The 19676-nt window shown below is 52.9% G+C and overlaps 2 protein-coding genes across 2 annotated transcripts; one reads left to right on the top strand and one right to left on the bottom strand.

Moving 5' to 3' along the window:
• Window positions 1–1712: 1712 nt before the first annotated feature.
• On the top strand, window positions 1713–7123 carry UBE2S (ubiquitin conjugating enzyme E2 S). The gene is made up of 4 exons (XM_045532799.1): window positions 1713–1970; window positions 2613–2760; window positions 4209–4399; window positions 6654–7123. The coding sequence occupies exons 1-4, from the start codon at window positions 1968–1970 to the stop codon at window positions 6966–6968; spliced, it is 657 nt and encodes a 218-aa protein (XP_045388755.1). The 5' UTR covers window positions 1713–1967; the 3' UTR covers window positions 6969–7123.
• A 9122-nt stretch (window positions 7124–16245) lies between these two features.
• Window positions 16246–19210, bottom strand: RPL28 (ribosomal protein L28). The gene is made up of 5 exons (XM_045532798.1): window positions 19108–19210; window positions 18687–18775; window positions 18437–18560; window positions 16572–16690; window positions 16246–16383 (listed from the first exon to the last, which is right to left on the bottom strand). Exons 2-5 carry the CDS (start codon window positions 18765–18767, stop codon window positions 16294–16296), a joined length of 414 nt encoding a protein of 137 aa, XP_045388754.1. The 5' UTR covers window positions 18768–18775; window positions 19108–19210; the 3' UTR covers window positions 16246–16293.
• Window positions 19211–19676: the final 466 nt, after the last annotated feature.

Raw genomic sequence — 19676 nt, 5'->3', positions numbered from 1 at the left:
TCATATAAATACAACTGCAACAACTAATCTACTTTACGTCTGTATGGATTTGACTATTTTGGACTTTTCATATAAATGAAATCCTATAATATGTAGTCCTTTGTGTCTGGCTTTTCTTACTTAGCATAATGTTTTCAAGGTTCAGCCATATTGTAATGTATATCAGTGCTTCATTCCTTTTATGGCTGAATAACATTCCATTGTATGGATATACCATAGTTGATTTATCCACTCATCAGTTGATTAACATTTGGGTTGTTGTCATCTTTTGGCTACTGTGAACAATGTTGCTATGAACATTTGGGTGTGACTTTTTATGTGGATATATGTTTTTATTTCTCTAAGGGTAGATATTTAGGAATAGTATTGCTGGGTCACATTGTAACTCTAACCTTTTGAGGAATTGCCAGACTGTTTTCCAAAGTAGCTACCATTCTACATTCCCATCAGCAGTGTACGAGGGTTCCAATTTATCCACGTCTTCATCAGCACTTATTGTCTTTTTGATTACAGCCATCTTAGTGGGTGGGAAGTGGTTTTTATTGTGGTTTTGATTTGCATTTCCCTGATGGCTAATGATGTTGGGCATCTTGTCATGTGCTTATTGGCCATTTGTACATCTTCTTTGGGAAAATGCTGCTAGGGTTTAAATGTCCCCTCCAAAACTCACGTTGAAATTTAACTGCCCATGTAACAGTATTGGGAAGTAGGGACTTTAAGAGGTCATTAGGTGCCCTCTCCAGGCAACTGTGTGTCTGTTTTCCAGACAGGGAAACTGAGTCCTGTGTGGCTGGAGGCCATGGGTCAATCACAGGCAGAACTACGTCCTGGATCACTTCGGACTCTCCTGACTTCTCTCCCTGCCATCACAAGGGACCCCAGTGCCCATTTGCCACATAAGGAAACTGAGGCCGGGAGTTTTCGATGAGTCCAAGCAGGGGTCAGGGGTCACACACTTCAGGGACAGGCCGTCCAAACCTCTAACGTCATTCTCACTGGTCTTTGAGCTTCCACAATAAAGGACATGGGTCACAGGTCATTTCTAGCACAAAATGGCGCCCCGTGGAAAAATGCAAACGGATTTCCAGCGCCCACCCCCACCAGGGCCGCGGAGATGAGAGGACGCAGGCGGTAAGGCACACTTCATTTGCATATGCAGAAAATCAACGAATTTCTTTGGCCGGTAGAGAGTAGGTCCGCACTAAAATGTGTCCCCATTGGTGGCTCTCCATTCCTCCCCGCCTCTCCGCAAAACCTTCTGTTAGTTATTGGCCCATGCGAGTCTCGTGACCCATCACGAGCGCGTGTACCTATTGGCCCGAGACCCTTCCATCACGCGTTTAAACCCCCCCCAGTCCCGCCTCCCCTCGCCCCGCCCTGGCCCCCTAGGCCGACCGTTAGTCGCGTGCGCGACTTCCTCGACGTCAGGGCGTGCGCGCGCGCGTGCGCGTACTCCGTGGCGTACCGGCGTCTCATTCAAACGGCCCAATCAGCGGCCGCTTCGTCTCTCGCGTCCCCTTCTCTACTCCCCCTTCTCAACTCCTCCATTCTCTGAGGTCCCCACCCCGACCCCCACGCGCCCCTACTGGCCGGCCCGCCGCACAACCGCCTCCGCCCACTGCTCGCTTCTGACCGCAGTTTGCGGAGAAGGGGGAGAGCGCATCGAGCGCCAAGGAACGTGCGCGCTGACGTCACGGGTCGTGGCCCGGCGCTGGGGCCGCTAGGGGGCGTGGCTTGCGGGCGGCTATAAAGGGGCCGTGGTGCGCGCGCGGCAGGCTTAGTGCGGCCGGGCAGCGGGGTGGGTGCAGTTGTGGGTGCTGTTTGCTTGGGAGGCAGCGGGGAGCGGAGCGGGGCCGCCAGGGCCTCGCCAGGGTCGCAGCTGCAGCAGTGGGGCCCCCCGCCCCGGCCAGCGGCCCGAAGAGAGCAGGAAGTGGGCCGGGGGGACCCGTCCCCGGCCGGCCGCAGTCATGGTGAGAGCGGGCGGCGGGGCTTGAGAGGGGCGGTTAGGGGGTTCCCGAAGGAGGGGTCTCAAGAGCCTCTCGCGGGCTGCTTTGAGGGATTTGAGGGCCAGCCTGGGGGTACCGGGCCAGAATGGGCCCAAGGGCCTTCCTGCAGGCAAGGCGGGAACCTCGACCGCCCAGTCTCCCAGACCAGGAAGGCCCGACGGAGACTCCAGGATGGCTCAGGGCGTTTTGCAGGCCGTTTGTGGGTGTTACTGGGAGCAAGGATGCCCCGCCGCCATATCTAGGCCTGAGCCTGGGTTTTAAGGATGGTTTAACCAAAATTGGGTGGGGAATGGGGACAGGATGGGTCAGGTCTAGGGCCTACTTGTTACCAGCGTGGGCTAACGTGTGCCTGTGATCGGGCTTTGGGGGTTTCTGGGGTAGGTGCAGTTGCCTCCAACTCCCCACGGAAATTTGCCCCCATTTCTGTTGGGACGTCGGCTCCTATAATCTAAAGCAGTCTGAAGTATCCTGAATGGGAGTCTGGGAGCCCAGGGGTGATTGAGAGCCTGAGACCACAGGGTCAAGCCCAGGGCTGCCACCGCATCATTAAACCCTGCAGGAGGCCAGATTGCCAGCTGTTCACCTTCTTCTCCCATCTGTTTTCAGAATTCCAACGTGGAGAACTTGCCCCCCCACATCATCCGTCTAGTGTACAAAGAGGTGACAACGCTGACTGCGGACCCACCTGATGGCATCAAGGTCTTTCCCAACGAGGAGGACCTCACTGACCTGCAGGTCACCATCGAGGGCCCTGGTGAGTTTGGAATGAAAGAGGCTGCTTTGTAGATTCCTTCCTCATCCTGATCTAGAACAGATGGCCCGGAAGTACCCATTACAGGCTGGCCTTGTGTCAGGTGCCGGGGACACGGTGGTGGTTAGAACAGGCATTGCTGTCTTGTGATGCTCATGGTTAGCAGGGCAGAACACCACAAATGACAAATAACTATGGATCGTTTTGCCACAAGTGTTGAGATGTATTTGGTCAGTGAGAGAGCATATTTTGAGGACCTTTTTTAGGTTTGGGGTGAGGCTGTCAGATGTGGCTTTTCTGGACCTGAGAATGAGTAGAAATTACACAGAAGTGGGAAGAGAGTTCCAGGTGGTGGGAATAGCATCAGCAAAGGCCTGGAGGCTGGGCCAGATGATCTCAAACTCCATTTTGTTGTCAGTGTCAGGGACTCTGGGGACATAGCAGGGAACAGGCCAGACACATCATTGTGGGGGAGAGAGGTAATAAATAATCAAATGATTGGATGTGATTGTTTAATCCAACATGTGTGCAGCGATTTAGAATATTGTTTTGTGCAAACTACATTTCTGTTATAATCTAAGTTTCTACAATGTGAGCCAAGATATTAGAGGAGCATGTGAAGGGTCTTATCCATTGTGATGGTGGGGAGGTGGTCAGGTTAGACCTTCCTGAGGTGGTGACATTTGAGGTAATTCAGGCCTTGCTGCAGGGGTGGCTGGGGGCAGGGCATCAGGAAGATGGGAAGGTTCCCAGAAAGGCCCCAAGGTAGGCGAGGCTGGGTGCTTTGTAGGAATAGAAAGGAGAAAATTGATTGTGGAGCAATCAGGGGCAGATCTTAGAGGACTTCTAGGCCCCCCCTGTAAGGAGTTTGGCAAGGAAGCTGGTGAGGGTTTAAAGCAAGGGTATGGTGGGTCGCTCCAGAGCTGCTCTTGACTGTAGTGAGGAGAGAGGGCCTGGGAAGAAGCTAGAGGCCAGTCAGGAAGCAAGACATGGAGGGCAGGTGCCCAGGTTGCTGATGGTCGGGGTGTGGGCACCTGTTTGGACCCAAGCAAGTGATTGAGAGAAACGCTCACTGATCCGGGAAGGCGGAGGAGTTGAGAAAGTGTCAGATCATTTGCCTGAAAGGCATTTAAGTAGATGTCTTCCAGGAAGACAAGTGGGCACTCCTGGGAGGGGCATGTGACTGGGGCAGTCACTTGAAGAAGAAACATTCATTGGGTGGAGAATAGGGCTTGGTGGTGACTGCCCGGGGGGTCCTGCAAGGTGGGGCATATGTGTGTGATGAGCCCTGGGAACCCAGCCGTTTTTTACCTCTCAAGACTCCCCCAGCCTGGTGGAGGAGCCTGCAGGGCACCTGCCTCATAGCCAGATCATGGAGCCTGGGCTTTGGGGTGTTGTGCAGTGCCTGGGAGTCCCAAGTACCCTGACCTGTTTCCCCACCTCCACTCCAGAGGGGACCCCATATGCTGGAGGTCTGTTCCGCATGAAACTCCTGCTGGGGAAGGACTTCCCTGCCTCCCCACCCAAGGGCTACTTCCTGACCAAGATCTTCCACCCTAACGTGGGTGCCAACGGCGAGATCTGCGTCAATGTGCTCAAGAGGGATTGGACAGCTGAGCTGGGCATCCGACATGTGCTACTGGTGAGTTCCAGGCTGGGCCTGGGCCTCCCTCCCTCTCTGGACATCCCGGTGGTGTCTGAGCCAAACTGCTTTATTTAGTTTTTTTAAATCAACGCTAAAGTAGTGGAAAATTTCCATGTAAAAATCCAGGTTTGTAGCTTTTCTGAAAAATTCTGGAAAGATTGGCAGCCTTGAACCCAGGGCACCAAGGATTGCTGTGCAGTGTCCAGGGGTACCTTGCTGTGCAACAAGTGATGGGTTTGTGTAGTAGGCCAGTTTCTGACAGAAGCCAAGGGCAAGGGTCTGGTAAAAGAGTGTTTTTTTTAAAGGTTTAATTTACATACCTTAAAATTGACTGTTCTAAAGCATACAGTTCAGTGGTCTTTTAATAGTGGCAAGGCTTGTGCAACTGTCGCCACTGTCTTAATTCTAGAATGTTTTCATAAACCAGTGTTTCTCAGCTGGGTGATTTTGTCTCCCCGGGGACATTTTGCATTGTCAGGAGACATTTTTGGTTGTCACAACTGAAGGGGGCTGCTAGTGGCATCTGGCAAGTGGAGGCCACAGCACACACAGGACAGCCCTGCAGCACAGAAGGATCCAGCCCCGCCGTGTTGGGCAAGGTGCAGGCCCCCTGGACCAGGCCCTTGCTCCAAGGTCTCCACAGGCCTCTTAAAGCATTTCAGTCACCTGCTGCCTCCCTCACCCAAGCTCAAAAACTTTTTGTTTTTTGGTGGGTTTTTTTGTTTCCTTTTTTTTTTTTTTTTTTTTTTGAGACAGGTTTTGCTGTGTTGCCTGGGCTAATATGGCATGATCACAACTCACTGCAACCTGAAACTCCTGGGCTCAAGTAATCCTCCTGCCTCAGCCTCCTGAGTAGCTGGAACTACTGGCCCATGCCACCACACCCGACTAGGTCTTTAATTTTTTTTTTTTTTTTTCTTTTTTTAGAGACAGTGTCTTGCTTGTTGCCCAGGCTGGTCTCAAACTCCTGGCCTCAAGCAATCTTCCCACCTCAGCCTCCCAAAATGCTAGGATTACAGGTGTGAGCCATTGCACCTCGCCAAAATTTAAAAAAAAAAAAAAGTGGGTTTTTCTTCTGGGGGGCGGGTGTTATTGTTTTTTGTTGAATTTCTAATGATCCTCTGGGGCACGTGGTAGAGAGGATGGGGCTTTGGGGTTTCCTGCAGAGCATGGGGAAAAGATTGAGCTCCAAGGTAAACAGACCCCACACCTTTCCACCTGCAGCACCTTCCTCTCCCTGGGGTGGCAGTGGCAGCTGCTAGGGACGTTGGTGTTGACCTCCAGGCCTGCTGGCTAGTGGGTCTGCGCTGGGCCTCCACTTTGGGGGCGCAGTGATAAGAATTAGGAGTGGGGTCTTGTGTTCCTGGTCGTCAGTGATGACTGCTGAGCCTGGTGCTCTTCATGCATGTATCACAGCAGCCCCAGGGAGCACCTGTAACTGTCAGCTGTTCAAAGCCAGGCTTGTTTCTTTGTTTCTGGAGGTGTTTTGGGTTCCCTTTGAGAAGGAGAGTGGGGCAGGGGGCAGATGTCACTTTGGAGGGTCCACTTAGGGCTGGTAGAGGCCTGGCTGCCAGTCACACCTCTGCACTTCACTTTACTCCTTAGGATGGGCTGGTGAAGGGCTACTGAGAGGACTGGCCCCTTCCTGGACTGCTCTTGAGATGCCCCTCAGGCCTCCAGTCCCCCTTTTATTTACATCCTGGTGCCATTCCAGCCCAGCCAGAGTCTCCTGGCTCTGAACTTGGGATTCTTGTTAAAGCCAGTTACAGGTCAGGATTTAGGCTTCATGTTAACCATGATGTTGTGGGAAGATAGGGAGCCTTAGACTCCAGCAGACCCAGGTGTGACTTCCTGAGGCAAGTCCCCTCCCTCTCCATGCAGGCCTTCCATGAACCAGGGGGCCTCTGAGGTCACACTGGAGCTGCACAGAGGCCATTTCAGAGCCAGGATAGGACCCAAGCTTGGGGCTCAGGCAGGCAGTGGGCTTCTCGAGAGGGGCCTGGCTTTTTCTCCATCACCCAACAAGAGCCTCAGAACCGAGGTCATTAAACCATTGGGCCTGTGGCATCGTGTCCTTTTTGGGACATTTGCTGTGAGCAAGGCAATGGGAAGGAAACCTATCGGGGGAACAGAGCAAAGATGAGAAGGATGCTGGGTGAGTGGACCTGGACCCGATCCTGGGGGCTGAGTTGAGGGCAGAGGGGCCCTGCAGGTTACCCAGTCCTCCCTGACCCTGGGCCTCTCCCCACAGACCATCAAGTGCCTGCTGATCCACCCCAACCCCGAGTCTGCGCTCAACGAGGAGGCAGGCCGCCTGCTCCTGGAGAACTACGAGGAGTACGCGGCCCGGGCCCGCCTGCTCACAGAGATCCACGGGGGTGCGGGCGGGCCCAGTGGTGGCAGGGCCCTGGCTGGTGGCGCTGCAGCCTCCTCCACTGACCCTGGGGCCCCCGCGGGGCTGGGAGGGGCCGAGGGTCCCATGGCCAAGAAACACGCCGGGGAGCGCGATAAGAAGCTGGCGGCCAAGAAAAAGACCGACAAGAAGCGGGCACTGCGGCGGCTGTAGTGGGGCTCTCCTTCCTCCCACCCTGACCCCACCATCCTCCCCTGTCCCCTCCTTCCAACCCTGTCTCTAAGTTATTTAAATTATGGCTGGGGTGGGGGAGGGCCTGAGGGGCACTGGGACCTGGATTTGTTTTTCTAAATAAAGTTGGAAAAGCAGCTTCTGTTCCTTGCAGATGCCCCAGGACCATTGTGTCTGCCACATGTTTCAGGACAGTTGGTGTCCCTTCTCTGTCCCTGAGTCCATGTGCCAGGTCTCCTGTTGGGGTTTGGGACCACCTCTCCATTCTGTGGGAATGTGGAAGTCATAGCGCCTCCCCAGCGTCGGAGTTCCAATCTAAAATGGAGGGGGGGGTCCTGGAGCCTGGGGTCCTGCTCTGCACCTCTCCTGAAATGGCAAGTTGAAGTGGTGGTGTCCCTTCCTGTCCTGTATGACCAGGTGTGTGCTGCCTTAGCTTACCGTGTCTGGCCAGCCTTGTCCGTCTGGTTCTGGGCCAGGGCAAACCTCCGTCCCCCTGCGTCATCTGATCTCTGCTCTATCCTTGATTGGTTTTTTCCTTGTGGGCAATAAAAGCCTTTGCCACGCATATTTCTGCGTTAGCAGATCACAAGCTCGTTGGAGAGATTCTGTTGGAAGTCTGGGCATGCCTGAGCTTTTGCAGGCTGAAATTGAGGCATCCACTGACCATGTTCTTTTGTCAGGTGCTCTTCTAAGCTCCTGTCATTTTGGGTGATTTCAGTTCTTAGGGCACTGGGGGCTCCTCTCAGCTCCTAGAAGCTGCCCCTCCACATGCCCATCCAGGTGCTCTAACTCTGAAGTCAGGTGATAGTGATCTAGTCTCAGGTGAGATCCCATCATCCTCTCAGGTTCTGCCCTGGGTGGGGGAAGGATTATCCTGGGTGTGCCTGTAGTTGGGTGGGGAAACTTCACATTCTACTGATGGGCTTAGGTTATTTGGAGTAATGTCTCATTTAAAAAAAATGTTAAATCAACATTTTAAAAGCATTACATTGTTTACAATATCGTAAAGAATGTCCACACTAAAATCTAAAGTGAGGTAAGTGGAAAACTTGTCCTGAGTGAATTTTCCTGTTACAATGAAGCAGGTGAGGTCAAAACCTAGGGCTCCAAGTGTTTGAGGTTGCAATGAGCTATGATCACACCACTGTACTCCAGCCTGGGGGACAGAGCCAGACCTTGTCTCTTTAAAAAAAAACAAAACAAAACACCTTGGGCTCAGCCTCAAGGAGTGACTGATCCTGTGTTGACCTGGAATCCCACCCCACCCCTGCAACCAATGTCAACCCCCAGGGTAAAGGTGAAGCAGAAGTAAATCTATACCCCGCCCCCCACTACCTTCAGGACTACAGGCAGGGAGAGTGAGCAGGACAGAAGGGAAGAAAATCCATCTGATTTTCAGACCAAATCCACATTGTGGTGGTGAAGATCTCTCAAGCCCTATGTTTATCATAAAGCTTCTGCATGAGAGAAGCAAACAGTCCTTTCTGAAGGAAGGCACCTTCATCCTAGGCCTTGGGGAGCCTACTCGAATAATTAACAAGGGCAAGAAGCTGCTGTGATACAATAAAAATACATATTTGGCCTTGGTCCCCAACAGAATTCCTAAATCCCTTGGAATTTTCTAGGTAGTAGGAGCATTCTTTGTTCTAATGAATTCCCCCTTGGTGGGCCCCCAGATAGCTCCAAGGCAAGATTAGAGGGTTGGGAATTTCAGCCCCATCCTCCCCCACCAAGCTCTGGGAGGGGAGGGGCTGGAGATTTAGTTCAATCACTGTTGGTTGATGATTTAATCATGCCTTCATCGTGAAACCTCCATAGAAACCCTAAATGATGGGGTTGGAAATGCTTCTGGGTTGGTGAACACATGGAAGTGCTGAAAGGGTGGTACAGTCCTCATACCTTGCCCTATGCAAAAGGACTAATCCAAAATATATAAAGAGCTCCTACAAATCAATGAAAAGACAACACAGAAGAAAAATCTGCCAAAAACACTTGAACGAAGCTAGTCGTGGTGGCCCGTGTCTGTAGTCCTAGCTATTTGGGAGGCTGAGGTGGGAGGATGGCTTGAGCCCAGGAGTTTGAGGCTGCAGTGAGCCATGACTGTGCCACTACACTCCAGTGTGGGCAAAAGAGGAGACCCCCATCTCTAAGAAAAGAAAATTTTAAATAAAGATAAAAGTTTCTACAATAAAATGGTTCCTTGTTATTCGCATCTCTGGGACACCCAGTTCCGTTAATCAGGGACAACTGATGTTACCACAGGTTCTTGTGTGTTTTTCTGGAGAAATTCTATGCAAATACAAGCAAATTTAAATATATATTATTTTAAACTCCTCCCCTTTCTTTACACAACTGGTAGTGTCCTGAACACAACGTGTTGCACCTTGCTTTTTTTACTTAACAATGAGGTTTGGAAGTCTCTCCATATCAGTACTTCCTTACTGTTTTTTGTGGCCGCATAGTATTTCATTGAGTAGATGTACCATGAATTTATATCACAAACCCCTGTACTGGTTGGCCAGTCAGTTATTTATTACAAACAATGCTGAAATGAATAGCCTTTGCACATGGGTCCTTTGGCACAAAAGGAATATATCTGTAGAATAAATCTTATAAGAGGCATTACTGTGCCAAAGGGTACATTCATTTGTAATCTCGTACACATATTGTCAAATTGCCCCCCCATAGAGTTTATACCAGTTTCCACTCTCGGCAATGTGTGAATGTGCCTGTTCCTCATATCGTCACCAGCACGTTTGGATTTTTCTCAATCTGAGAGATAAAAAATATCTAAGTATATTTTTATTTATTTATTTATTTATTTATTTATTGAGGCAGCGTCTCACTCTGTTGCCTGGGCTAGAGTGCCGTGGCGTCAGCCTAGCTCACAGCAGCCTCAAACTCTTGGGCTTAAGCGATCCTCCTGCCTCAGCCTCCCGAGTAGCTGGAACTACAAACATGTGCCACCATGCCCAGCTAATTTTTTTCTATATATATTTTTAGCTGTCCAGATAATGTCTTCCTATTTTTTAGTAGAGATGGGGTCTCGCTCTTGCTCAGGCTGGTCTCAAACTCCTGACCTTGAGCGATCCTCCTGCCTCAGCCTCCCAGAGTGCTAGGATTACAGGCGTGAGCCACCATGCCAGGCCAGTATATTTTTAATGGACTATTTTTTAGAATGATTTTAGATTTACAGAAAAAAATGTGAAGATAATACAGTGTTTCCTATGGCCGAATCTCTTATGTAAATACCATACCAAATGTAGAAGCTAAGACACATGCAATCATTTTGCTGTAAGAGAGCCTGAGTCAAGGGCTGGAGGGTGGACTGTACAGTAAAGGATTAACTCAGCAGACCTGGGTTGCTCCAACGCCCACATATTCCCCAAAAAGGCTTGTTTTTAGGAGTCTAGCCCTTGACTGGCTCCTGGGAGATGACCTCTGACCCATGGAATATGCTGCCTGATAATGGTGTCATTGTTTGCCTTTACCTTGGGCCACACTATCAATTTGACCTGTGGAGGTGGGGACTCTTACCTGGGTTCTTCATGACTGCCTTACATGGGTGCCCCACGCCTCCAATAAAAACCCTGCACATCAAAGCTCAGATGAACGTCCCTGGTTGGTGATATTTCATACGTGTTGCTGTGTTGTCACACACTGTTGCAGGAGAATTAAGTGCAAGCTTGTGTCTGGACTCTCCTGGACTTGGCTCACACACCTTTCTCTGCAGATTTTCATCTGTTTCCTTTTGCTGTAATAAACCATAACTGTGAGTGTATCACTTCTTCCAAGTCCTGTGGGTCCTTCTAGCAAATCTTCAGTTCTGGAAGTGGTTTGGGGGACTCCCAATACAGTTTCCTATGGTTAACATCTTACATTAGTATGGTGTATTTGTCACAATTGATGAACCAATGTTGATACATTATTATTGGCTAAAGTCCATACTTTATTCCAATTTCCTTTTTTGGACCTAACGTCTTTTAGAAACAAAACACTACATTCCATTTGTAATACCCTGATTACGTTACAAAATGTAATCGTACTTTACATACAGTTGCCTTATCTTAGTCTCCTCTGGCTGCACTTGTTTCTCAGACTTTCCTTGTAGTTGACGACCTTGACAGTTTTGAGGAGTACTTGCCAGGTATTTTGTGGGATGCTCCTCTGTTGGGATCAGTCTGATGTTTTTCTCATGATTAGCCTGGGGTTATGGGTTTTAGCAAGAAAGGACCACAGAGGTAAAGCGCCATTTTCATCACATCCTATTAAGGGCACATCCTATCAACATGACCTATCAGTGTCACTTTGCCTTGGCCTTGGCCCTGGCCCCTGAGGAAGTGACATTGGGACCTGAATGTGGGGAGGAGCCTGGGGCCAGCTGGGTGCTTCCAGGCCCAGCAAGGAGGCCGAAGCCTGAGGAGCGCAGGGAGGGAGGGCAGGGTGGCCGCCAGGGCCCTGCCGGCTGAGTGAAGGGTTTGGGCTTTTACTTCTTGTGAAATGGAGAGGCGTTGGCCAAGGGGGCGACAGGTCTGATTTATAATTTGTAAAGATCGACCCGCTGCTGCGTGGAGAATGGAAGGGCCAAGAGGGGAGCCGGCGAGGCCGTTGGCACTGGGAGAACAAGCGCGGCCTGCACGGCGGCGGGAGGCTGGCGGGGCAGGACCCGAGCGGGGCGCTCCAGGCCGGAGTCGGGGGCAGAGGTGCGGGAGGGTCTGGGGGAAGGCCACGTGTTCAGCAGGGAGAGGGGACCAGAGCAGGGAGCTGGCCATCCAGGGCTGTGTTTCAATAAGTCGGGGTGGGAATGAGCACAGTCGCTGACAGCCCGTGTGCTGATGGAGAAAGTGGCCCAGCACGTGAGGAAGAGCCGGGTGCAAGTCTGCCTCTGGCTCGTGCAAATCTGCGTAAAAACTGAAAAGATGAGATGTGCGTGGACGTGTGTGAAGAGTTCCCCAGAAGGAGGAACACGAGGCTGTCTCGGGCTGGGGTTCTGAGGTTGTGTTCTTCCCCTGGTTGCTCTCCTTCCATTTGCAGTTTTCCAAAGCCACGTGCACATTTCATAATGAAAGACTCTAAAGCGGACGATTTTATTCCAGCAACTGGCTACAAGAGAAACAAAGAGGAATCAATACAATTCCTAGAGAGCAGAATCAGCTGGGGCGGAAATGCCTCGGAGGGTGGGATGACAGTCACGAAACCACAGGGGAAGCTGGGGGGACTCACAGCCATCCGGACCACAGCACAAACCGGGAGCCCCACGGGCTTTAGTGGGTGTGGATTTGGAACACGAGCATTGCTTTGTGTGCAAATAGTCATAGACATGGGAAGACATTTGTGATCATTTGAGTCTATCTGTCAAAACATTTATAATAAATATTCATTAATGCATTACTGCAACAAAGATTGGTGGGCACGGCCAGGCAGGCTTTGCCCTGAGCTTTCTGCACATTTAACCTTTTCGGCAACTCTGGGAAGTAGGGTCTGTTGACTGTTGACATGCATGTTGCAGATGAGGGACAGCACAGAGAGGTTGAGGAATTTGCCCAAGGTCGCACAGCCAAGGAACGATGGAGCCCCAATAGAATCCATGCCAGCTCCTCCCCTGAGCAGAGCCCTGAGTCCGCTGCTGTAGGCAGCCTGGAGTCCCCAGTGCTCTGTGAGGCCTGGGGCTTGGCAGCCTCCAGGGTACTTACTGCACAAGCATTTATTGGATTTTATTGAACAAAGTACTGGAGACACAGCAGCAAACAAAACTGAGATCCTTGCTTCATGGAGTTCTGAGGAAGGCACTCATAATGGCCCATATAACATATGGGGAAACTGAGGCACAGAGCAACTATGTGAGCTGCCCAAGTCCCCACAACTAGGCACAATTGGCAGAGCTTGGAGCCGAGGCAGCTTGACTCCCTTGGCTGCTGGGAACCACTAACCCTGGGCATCACCCTTGGGTGCTGAGAGGATGCGGGGGGAGGTTCCTGACAGCACCATATCCCCACTGCCTCTGGCCTCCGCTGTTTCCATCTTACTGTGGTTCTTCTGCATGTGACAAGTCGCTTTTGCTGTTTTCCAAATTTTGTTTTATCTTTAGCTTTCAGCATTTTTACTGTGGTGTGCCTGGGTATTTGTTGTTGGTGGTGGTTTTATTATTATATTATTATTATTATTCTTGAGACAAGGTCTCACTCTGTTGCCTGGGCTAGAGCATAGTGGCATCATCATAGCTCAGTGCAGCCTCGTCCTCTGGGGATCAAGGGATCCTCCCGCCTTAGCCTCCCAAAGTGCTGGGTTTACAGAAGTGAGCCACCGCACCTGGCCTCATTATTTTTTTTAGAGACTGGATCTCTCTCTATCACCCAGGCCGGAGTGCAGTGGTGCAATCACAGCTCACTGTAACCTTGAACTCCTGGGCTCAAGCCATCTTCCCACCTCACCCTCCTGAGTAGCGGGGACTAAAGGCATGAACCACCACACCTGGCCTGTTGTTTTTTAATCTCATGTTTTTTCTGTATATTTCTATTTTCCAATTTCCACACTAACACACACATCACTCAGGCAAAGAAAGTTTGAATACATGGCCCCACACAAACCATATCTCCCCCAAGCTCTGCCCTTTCCCTGCAGGGAGATGGGACGTGAGGCCTGGAGGACACACAGTGTGCCCACGTTTGCTCAGCACGCTAGAGACTCACGCTCCCCAGAGCTGAAAACTTCCTCCCTCCATCCCTTTCTTGGTTCCACCCCAGATGCCAGGCATGGCCTCCCCCAGGGCAGGGACAGTGGCAGCTGACTGAGCAGGCTGTGCTACAGTTGAGGAACCTGGCAGGAGCCCATCGGGCCTGGGGGTGGGAAGGAGGCAGTGGAGGAAGAGACCATGTCAGAAAGTGGCAGATAAGCAAACTTGCAGGACTGGGTGGACCTCAGACCTTGTATATTCAATACTCAATATTTATTTTTATTTATTTATTTATTTTTGAGACAGAGTCTTACTCTGTTGCCCAGGCTAGAGTGCTGTGGCATCAGCCTAGCTCATAGCAACCTCAAACTCTTGGCTTAAGCAATCCTCCTGCCTTAGCTTCCCGAGTAGCTGGGACTACAGGCAGAGGATGCCCAGCTAATTTTTCTATTTTTAATAGAGATGGGGGTCTCGCTCTTGCTCAGGCTGGTCTTGAACTCCTGAGCTCAAGAGATTCCCCTCAGCCTCCCAGAGGCCTAGGATCACAGGTGTGAGCCACTGTGCCTGGCCATTACTCAACATTTATTGAGCATTTACTGCATGCAGGGGCTCTAGACAGTCCTTGCTCACCATAACAGGGCAAACCTAACATAAACTGCCCAGCTTGTCAGCTGGAGATCAGTGCTGTGGTAACAACTAAAGCAGGGCACCAGGGAGAGGCCTCACCTGGTGGCATCTGACAGAGTGAGGCAGTGAGCACAGGGAAGCCACGGAGGTGAGTTTGAGCAGGTGCCAGGACATGTGACTTAGTTCTAACAGGATCCCTCTCCATCTGGCTTGAGAACAGACCCAAGGCGGCGGGGAGGCCGGTGCAAGGGTCCAGGCCAGACGGGTTGGTGACAAATGGTCAGATTTGCTGTCCCTTGGGCTAGGCACGGTAAGAGCACAGGCATGGCTCCTGGCCCTCTAACCCCAATGGCAAGTGGAAGCCCCAGGGAGTCCTTTTGCCCTTGGCCACAGAGCTGTGGGTGGAGACAGGAGCAGGGTCCATCTCTGAACAGGGGCCCTGGGATGGAGGGACCAGGGTGCTCTCCATGCTGGATCCTCAGCCCCTGGTGGTGGCTGACACACAGTAGATAAGCAGGAATGAGTCAGAGCCACAGCCTGGGAGACCCCTTCCCCTCTGAGCCTTAGGCTGCTTCACAGGCTGGCTGGGTGGGCACTGGGATGAGTATGGGCCACCCCACCAGCACACACACCTGAATCTTGTAAATAGACAAGGCCCGGCTCCTCACAGTGCTTGTTCTACATTAATAGTTTGGTAGTGCCCACTTACCACGTGCAGGACCTGTTCTCCGCCCTCTGCATTCATTAACCCACTTCATTATTTTTTGTTTGTTTTGAGACAGAGTCTCACTCTGTTGCCTGGGCTAGAGTGCCGTGGCGCCAGCCTAGCTCACAGCAACCTCAAACTCCTGGGCTCAAGCAATCCTCCTGGCTCAGCCTCCCGAGTAGCTGGGACTACAGGCATGCGCCACCATGCCCGGCTAATTTTTTCTATATATTTTTAGCTGTCCATATAATTTCTTTCTATTTTCAGTAGAGACGGGGTCTCGCTCTTGCTCAGGCTGGTCTTGAACTCCTGAGCTCAAACAATCCACCCGCCTCGGCCTCCCAGAGTGTTAGGATTACGGGAGTGAGCCACCGCACCCGGCCCCCACTTCATTATTTTTACTTTCGACACAGGGCCTCACTCTGTTGTGCAGGCTTGAGTGCAGTGGTGTCATCATAGCTCACTATAACCTCAAGGGATCCTGCCTCAGCCTCCTGGATAGCTGGACTCCAGGTACAAGCCACCTCACCTGCCTAATTTTTGAAATTTTTGTAGAGATGAGGTCTTAATGTCACCCAGGTGGGTCTGAATTCCTGGCCTCAAGGGATCCTCCTGCCTCCCAAAATGCCAGCATCATAGGCTTGAGCCACCCCACCCAGCCCACCTACTTCATTCTAGCGTCAGAGGCAGAGGTCCACTAACTTGCCCAAGGCCACACAGCTAGTAGCTGAGCTAGAGGCAGAACCCGGACAGCCCAGGCCCAGCATCTATGCCCATGGCCACCTCAGAGTACTACAAACACTAGGAACCGAAAGGGAAAAGGAAAGAAAGCAGGGCAAACCAGGGAGAACCTACTCTGGCCAAGGGTGTCCAGGAAGACCTCTTTGAGGAGACACTGAGCTGAGCCAGCCTTGGGGAGATGGGTGGGGGCTTTCGGGCTGTTTCATGACGCCCGCCTGCTGTAAGTCTGGGGGTGCCACTGCCCTCCTGAGTGGCCAGTGAAGGTGGGAGTCAATTTATCTTCTGGGCTCAGCTGCCTCCCTGATGGCCCTGTCTGCTCCCAGGGTGTGACAATGGTCTTCACTTCCCTGCTCCTCCAGGGTCCACAAACCTTGCCATGGCACCAGGGGCCCACAGCCTCTCAGCCTGTGCCCTGCTGGGCTGCAAACGCCTCTCCTCTGAATGGAGGCCCCTACCCTGAGGGTCAGGTTGGGATTCTTTAGGCCACCCCACAAAAGGACGCTCAGTCGTGGTGGTTGAGGAAAGGTCAACTGACTCTTTATTGCTCAAGGGGAAGGGGCTCAGGAGCTCTTGGTGTGGCGCGTGCGCTTCCTCTTCACCATAACAGGCTTCTGGCTGCGCAGGATGGCGCTGGCCCTGCGGATGGCGGCCTGGGGGGAAGGTAGGCGGGTTCAGTGCACCCACTCCACAAGCCGCCCCCACCTGCCAGCCTCCCAGGCCCACACAGGGGTGGCTGTCCTGGGGTGTGGCTCCCCCACCCAGTCCCCACCTGTAGCCCACCCTGCACACCCCCATGGCTCAACTGCAGCCTTGGACCAGGAGCCCCAAGACCACTCACCATGCGCAGATCTGGGCGGTACTTGTTCTTGCGGATCATGTGCCGGATGCTGCTGAGGGTGGCCCGGGCGTTCTTGTTAATGGTGGTCCGCACGTAGGAGGTGGCAGGCTTCCGCTGGCCTGGAGGGGAGGGCAAGGTCCTGGGGTCAGTCTGTCTAGGCCTTTGATGCACCTCTCAGTGTGAGGACATGGCCTTACTCCAAGGACCTGAGCACTCCGGGCCAGTGGGGTGATCCTGGGCAGGCCACTGCCCCCAACCAGCCCTTAGCCTTCTGGGCCAGGCCAGCAGATGGCCCTGTCTCTCCACCTGTCCAGACACACAGGCCAGGCCCTGTCCTGGGTACCTACATACCAGGGTTGTAATATGTAACATGAAAATTACATATTAACAATGGCTGGATACTTTCCGGACAGCCCTGCATGTATATCTTGCCCTCACTGTGTGTTTTTTTCTAAGAGATCCAGTTTCACTGTGCTGCCCAGCCTGGTCTGGAACTCCTGGCCTCAAGCCTCCCAAAGTGCTGAGATTACAGGTGTGAGCCACCCTACCGGGCCCTGTGTCTTCTGCCACACACATATAGCAGAAGACATTCCAGGGAGTAGGTGAGGTGGGTGCTTGGACCCACCCACACTGACCAGGTCGGTCTGCAGCTCTGCTCTCCTCTCCCTCCCAAGGCCCAAACCACCCCTCTGGAACAACCTAGAACAGAGCTGGGGCAAAATCAGCAACTAACAGTGAGGTGATGCGTAGGCCAGGTGTGAAGAAGAGCCCTGGATCAAAAAGAAAGCAACTCCCTGACAGTTGCCCAATCATCTCCGACACGAAAACACCCTTTTCTTGTGTCAGAAACCTGTCATCTTAGTCAGGATCTGATGGGGTCTGGCCAGAGCCCTGTGCTCCTGGCAATGGGAAGCCCAGGCCATCACCATAGCAGTGGTTACATATCAGATGTAATGCTGCTCGACCCCAGAGCAGGGCTCATATTGCTCCCTCATGCCAGTCCAACTCCTTAAGTCTAGGAAAAGCCACCCACGTATATAGCAATCCAAGAGAGGAAAGCTTTAAGACCAAACCGTCCAGAAGGGGGTCCTCAAAAATCCAGGCAAGCCCCCAGCTGCTCCCTGGGCAGTGTGTTCCTGATGCAGGAGGACCACCTTCCTCCACGGTGGGGACCAGTCACTGAGGTCACAGGCTGGGGTGTTGCTGCCACTGAATAGAAGGGTGTTCAGCTCTGAATGGGGTCAGAGGCCAATCCTAATCAAGAAGCCAAGAAAAACTCACTCCTTTAAAAAAAAAATCCTAGTGGAGAACAAATGCGACACAGGCTCCTGTGCTAGAGACCCCTGCCTCCCCCTCACCTCTCACAAGACACTCAGGGAGACCCTAAAAAGGGCTGTGCCTGACTGTGCCCAGTTACGGGGCTGGGGTCCTCCAGATCTCTTCTCTGAGCCCACACAGGCAGAATAGGGGTAAAACTGCTGCTTTCAACCCAGCCTGTCACCTCCAACGTATGCAGCGAGGGCCCTGGCCCTGTTACACCTCAATTTTCTCACCTGGGAGATGAAGCCATCCACCCCTACCCGAGTTGTGTTGAGGATTTAATCTGAATACATACAGTTGTGCAACCCCGTGATTCAAGCCTCACAACCACTGGGAAGTCCAGGTTCTTCCTCATCTCTCCACTTTACAGGTGAGGAAACAGGCAGGTTTTAACCGTGCCCGACTCACATAGCTAGCAAGTCGGCCCAACGCCAGGGATGCTCGACTCAGTGGCAGAATTACTCCTCCTGCCTGACAATGCAAAAGCCCCAGCTCCCTGCCCGAAAGGGGCCTGCCGTCTGGGCCAGACCGGGACAAACCCTCACCGGATCTCCGCTTCATGACCACCACGACACCTTTGCCGTCGGCCGCCGGCTCCACGCCCACAGTCTTGCGGTGAATCAGCCCGTTGTAGCGGAAGGAGTTGCGGGCCTTCAGGTTATTGGGCTCCTGGGAAGGACACGGCACAGGGGATCGTGAAGAGGGGACACCGAGACACGCGAATACCCCTCCCTCTGACCCAGAGGAAGAGTCGGGGACCCTGAGCCCTCCTCCCGGGGAGCCAGGCCCACTCACGGTGCTGTACGTCTGCTTATTCCTCTTGATCAGGAAGCTGGAGCAGTTCCGCACGACCATCCACTGCAGATGCGCGGACATGGCGGCGGCTGCGAGGAAACGACACGTGAAAGGCGGCAGGCGGAGCAGCAGGCCGGCGTCGGCCGCGGCCCGCTCGGGAGCAGAGAGACTAGGAACCTGGGCAAATGGGAGCAGCCCTCGGGGCAGACAGACAGCGACCTAGAACTTTCTCAGGGTGCCGAGACTCACTGCAGGGAATGTGGGGAGGGGGACAACATGAGAACCCACAACTTCAGGCGCGGGGTTGGGAGGCCGCCAAGGACTCTTGGGTTTCAAGAGAGAAGGCGGGCAGGGGACACCGAGAGCGGGCGGCGGGCGCGAGATGGCGGCCGCGCGGGGCAGACAGGAGGCTCACGCTCACCTCCCCTCGCTGCGGCGGCCGGAGACGGAAAGAGACAGCCAGAGGGCGGGACGATGCCTTTAATACTGCACACGCATTTCCGCTTCCTCTCCGGGGACGCGCCTGGAGTCGCCCGTCCCCGCCTCTGAGAAGGCTCAGTGGTCTTCGGCTATTTCCGCCGAGCCGTCGCGTGCCGCTCGGGAATCTTCGGAACTCTTCGGCTAGAGAACGGAGGGCGTGCGCGGGGCGGTGGAACGGCGCCGCCCACGGCTGGGTTTCGTCGTGGCTCCGATGCTAGAGGTCCAGAGACCCATTCCTCAGCGATCTCTCTCCGGTTTTGCTCACTCAGTGCTTGGCACATAGTGGGCGCTCAATAAGCATTTCTTTTATGAATAAACGTGTGAACGCGTGAACTATTTAAGCCCTGGCGCCTTCGGGTGCTTCCGGCTTTCTTCGTAAGCCTTCGGCTATGCCCTATGGGGGCGCCGAGGCCCGTCTGGGCATCTTCGAAACTCTCCGCAAACCCTGTTTGGAGGGGTGGCCGCCTTCCCCGATTCGCTCATGACCAGTTCGGGTCTGTTCGGAAACAC

The sequence above is a fragment of the Lemur catta genome, chromosome 19, assembly GCF_020740605.2.
Source record: "Lemur catta isolate mLemCat1 chromosome 19, mLemCat1.pri, whole genome shotgun sequence".
Taxonomy (NCBI): Eukaryota; Metazoa; Chordata; class Mammalia; order Primates; family Lemuridae; genus Lemur; species Lemur catta.
This window is presented reverse-complemented; position numbering and strand designations above follow the sequence as displayed.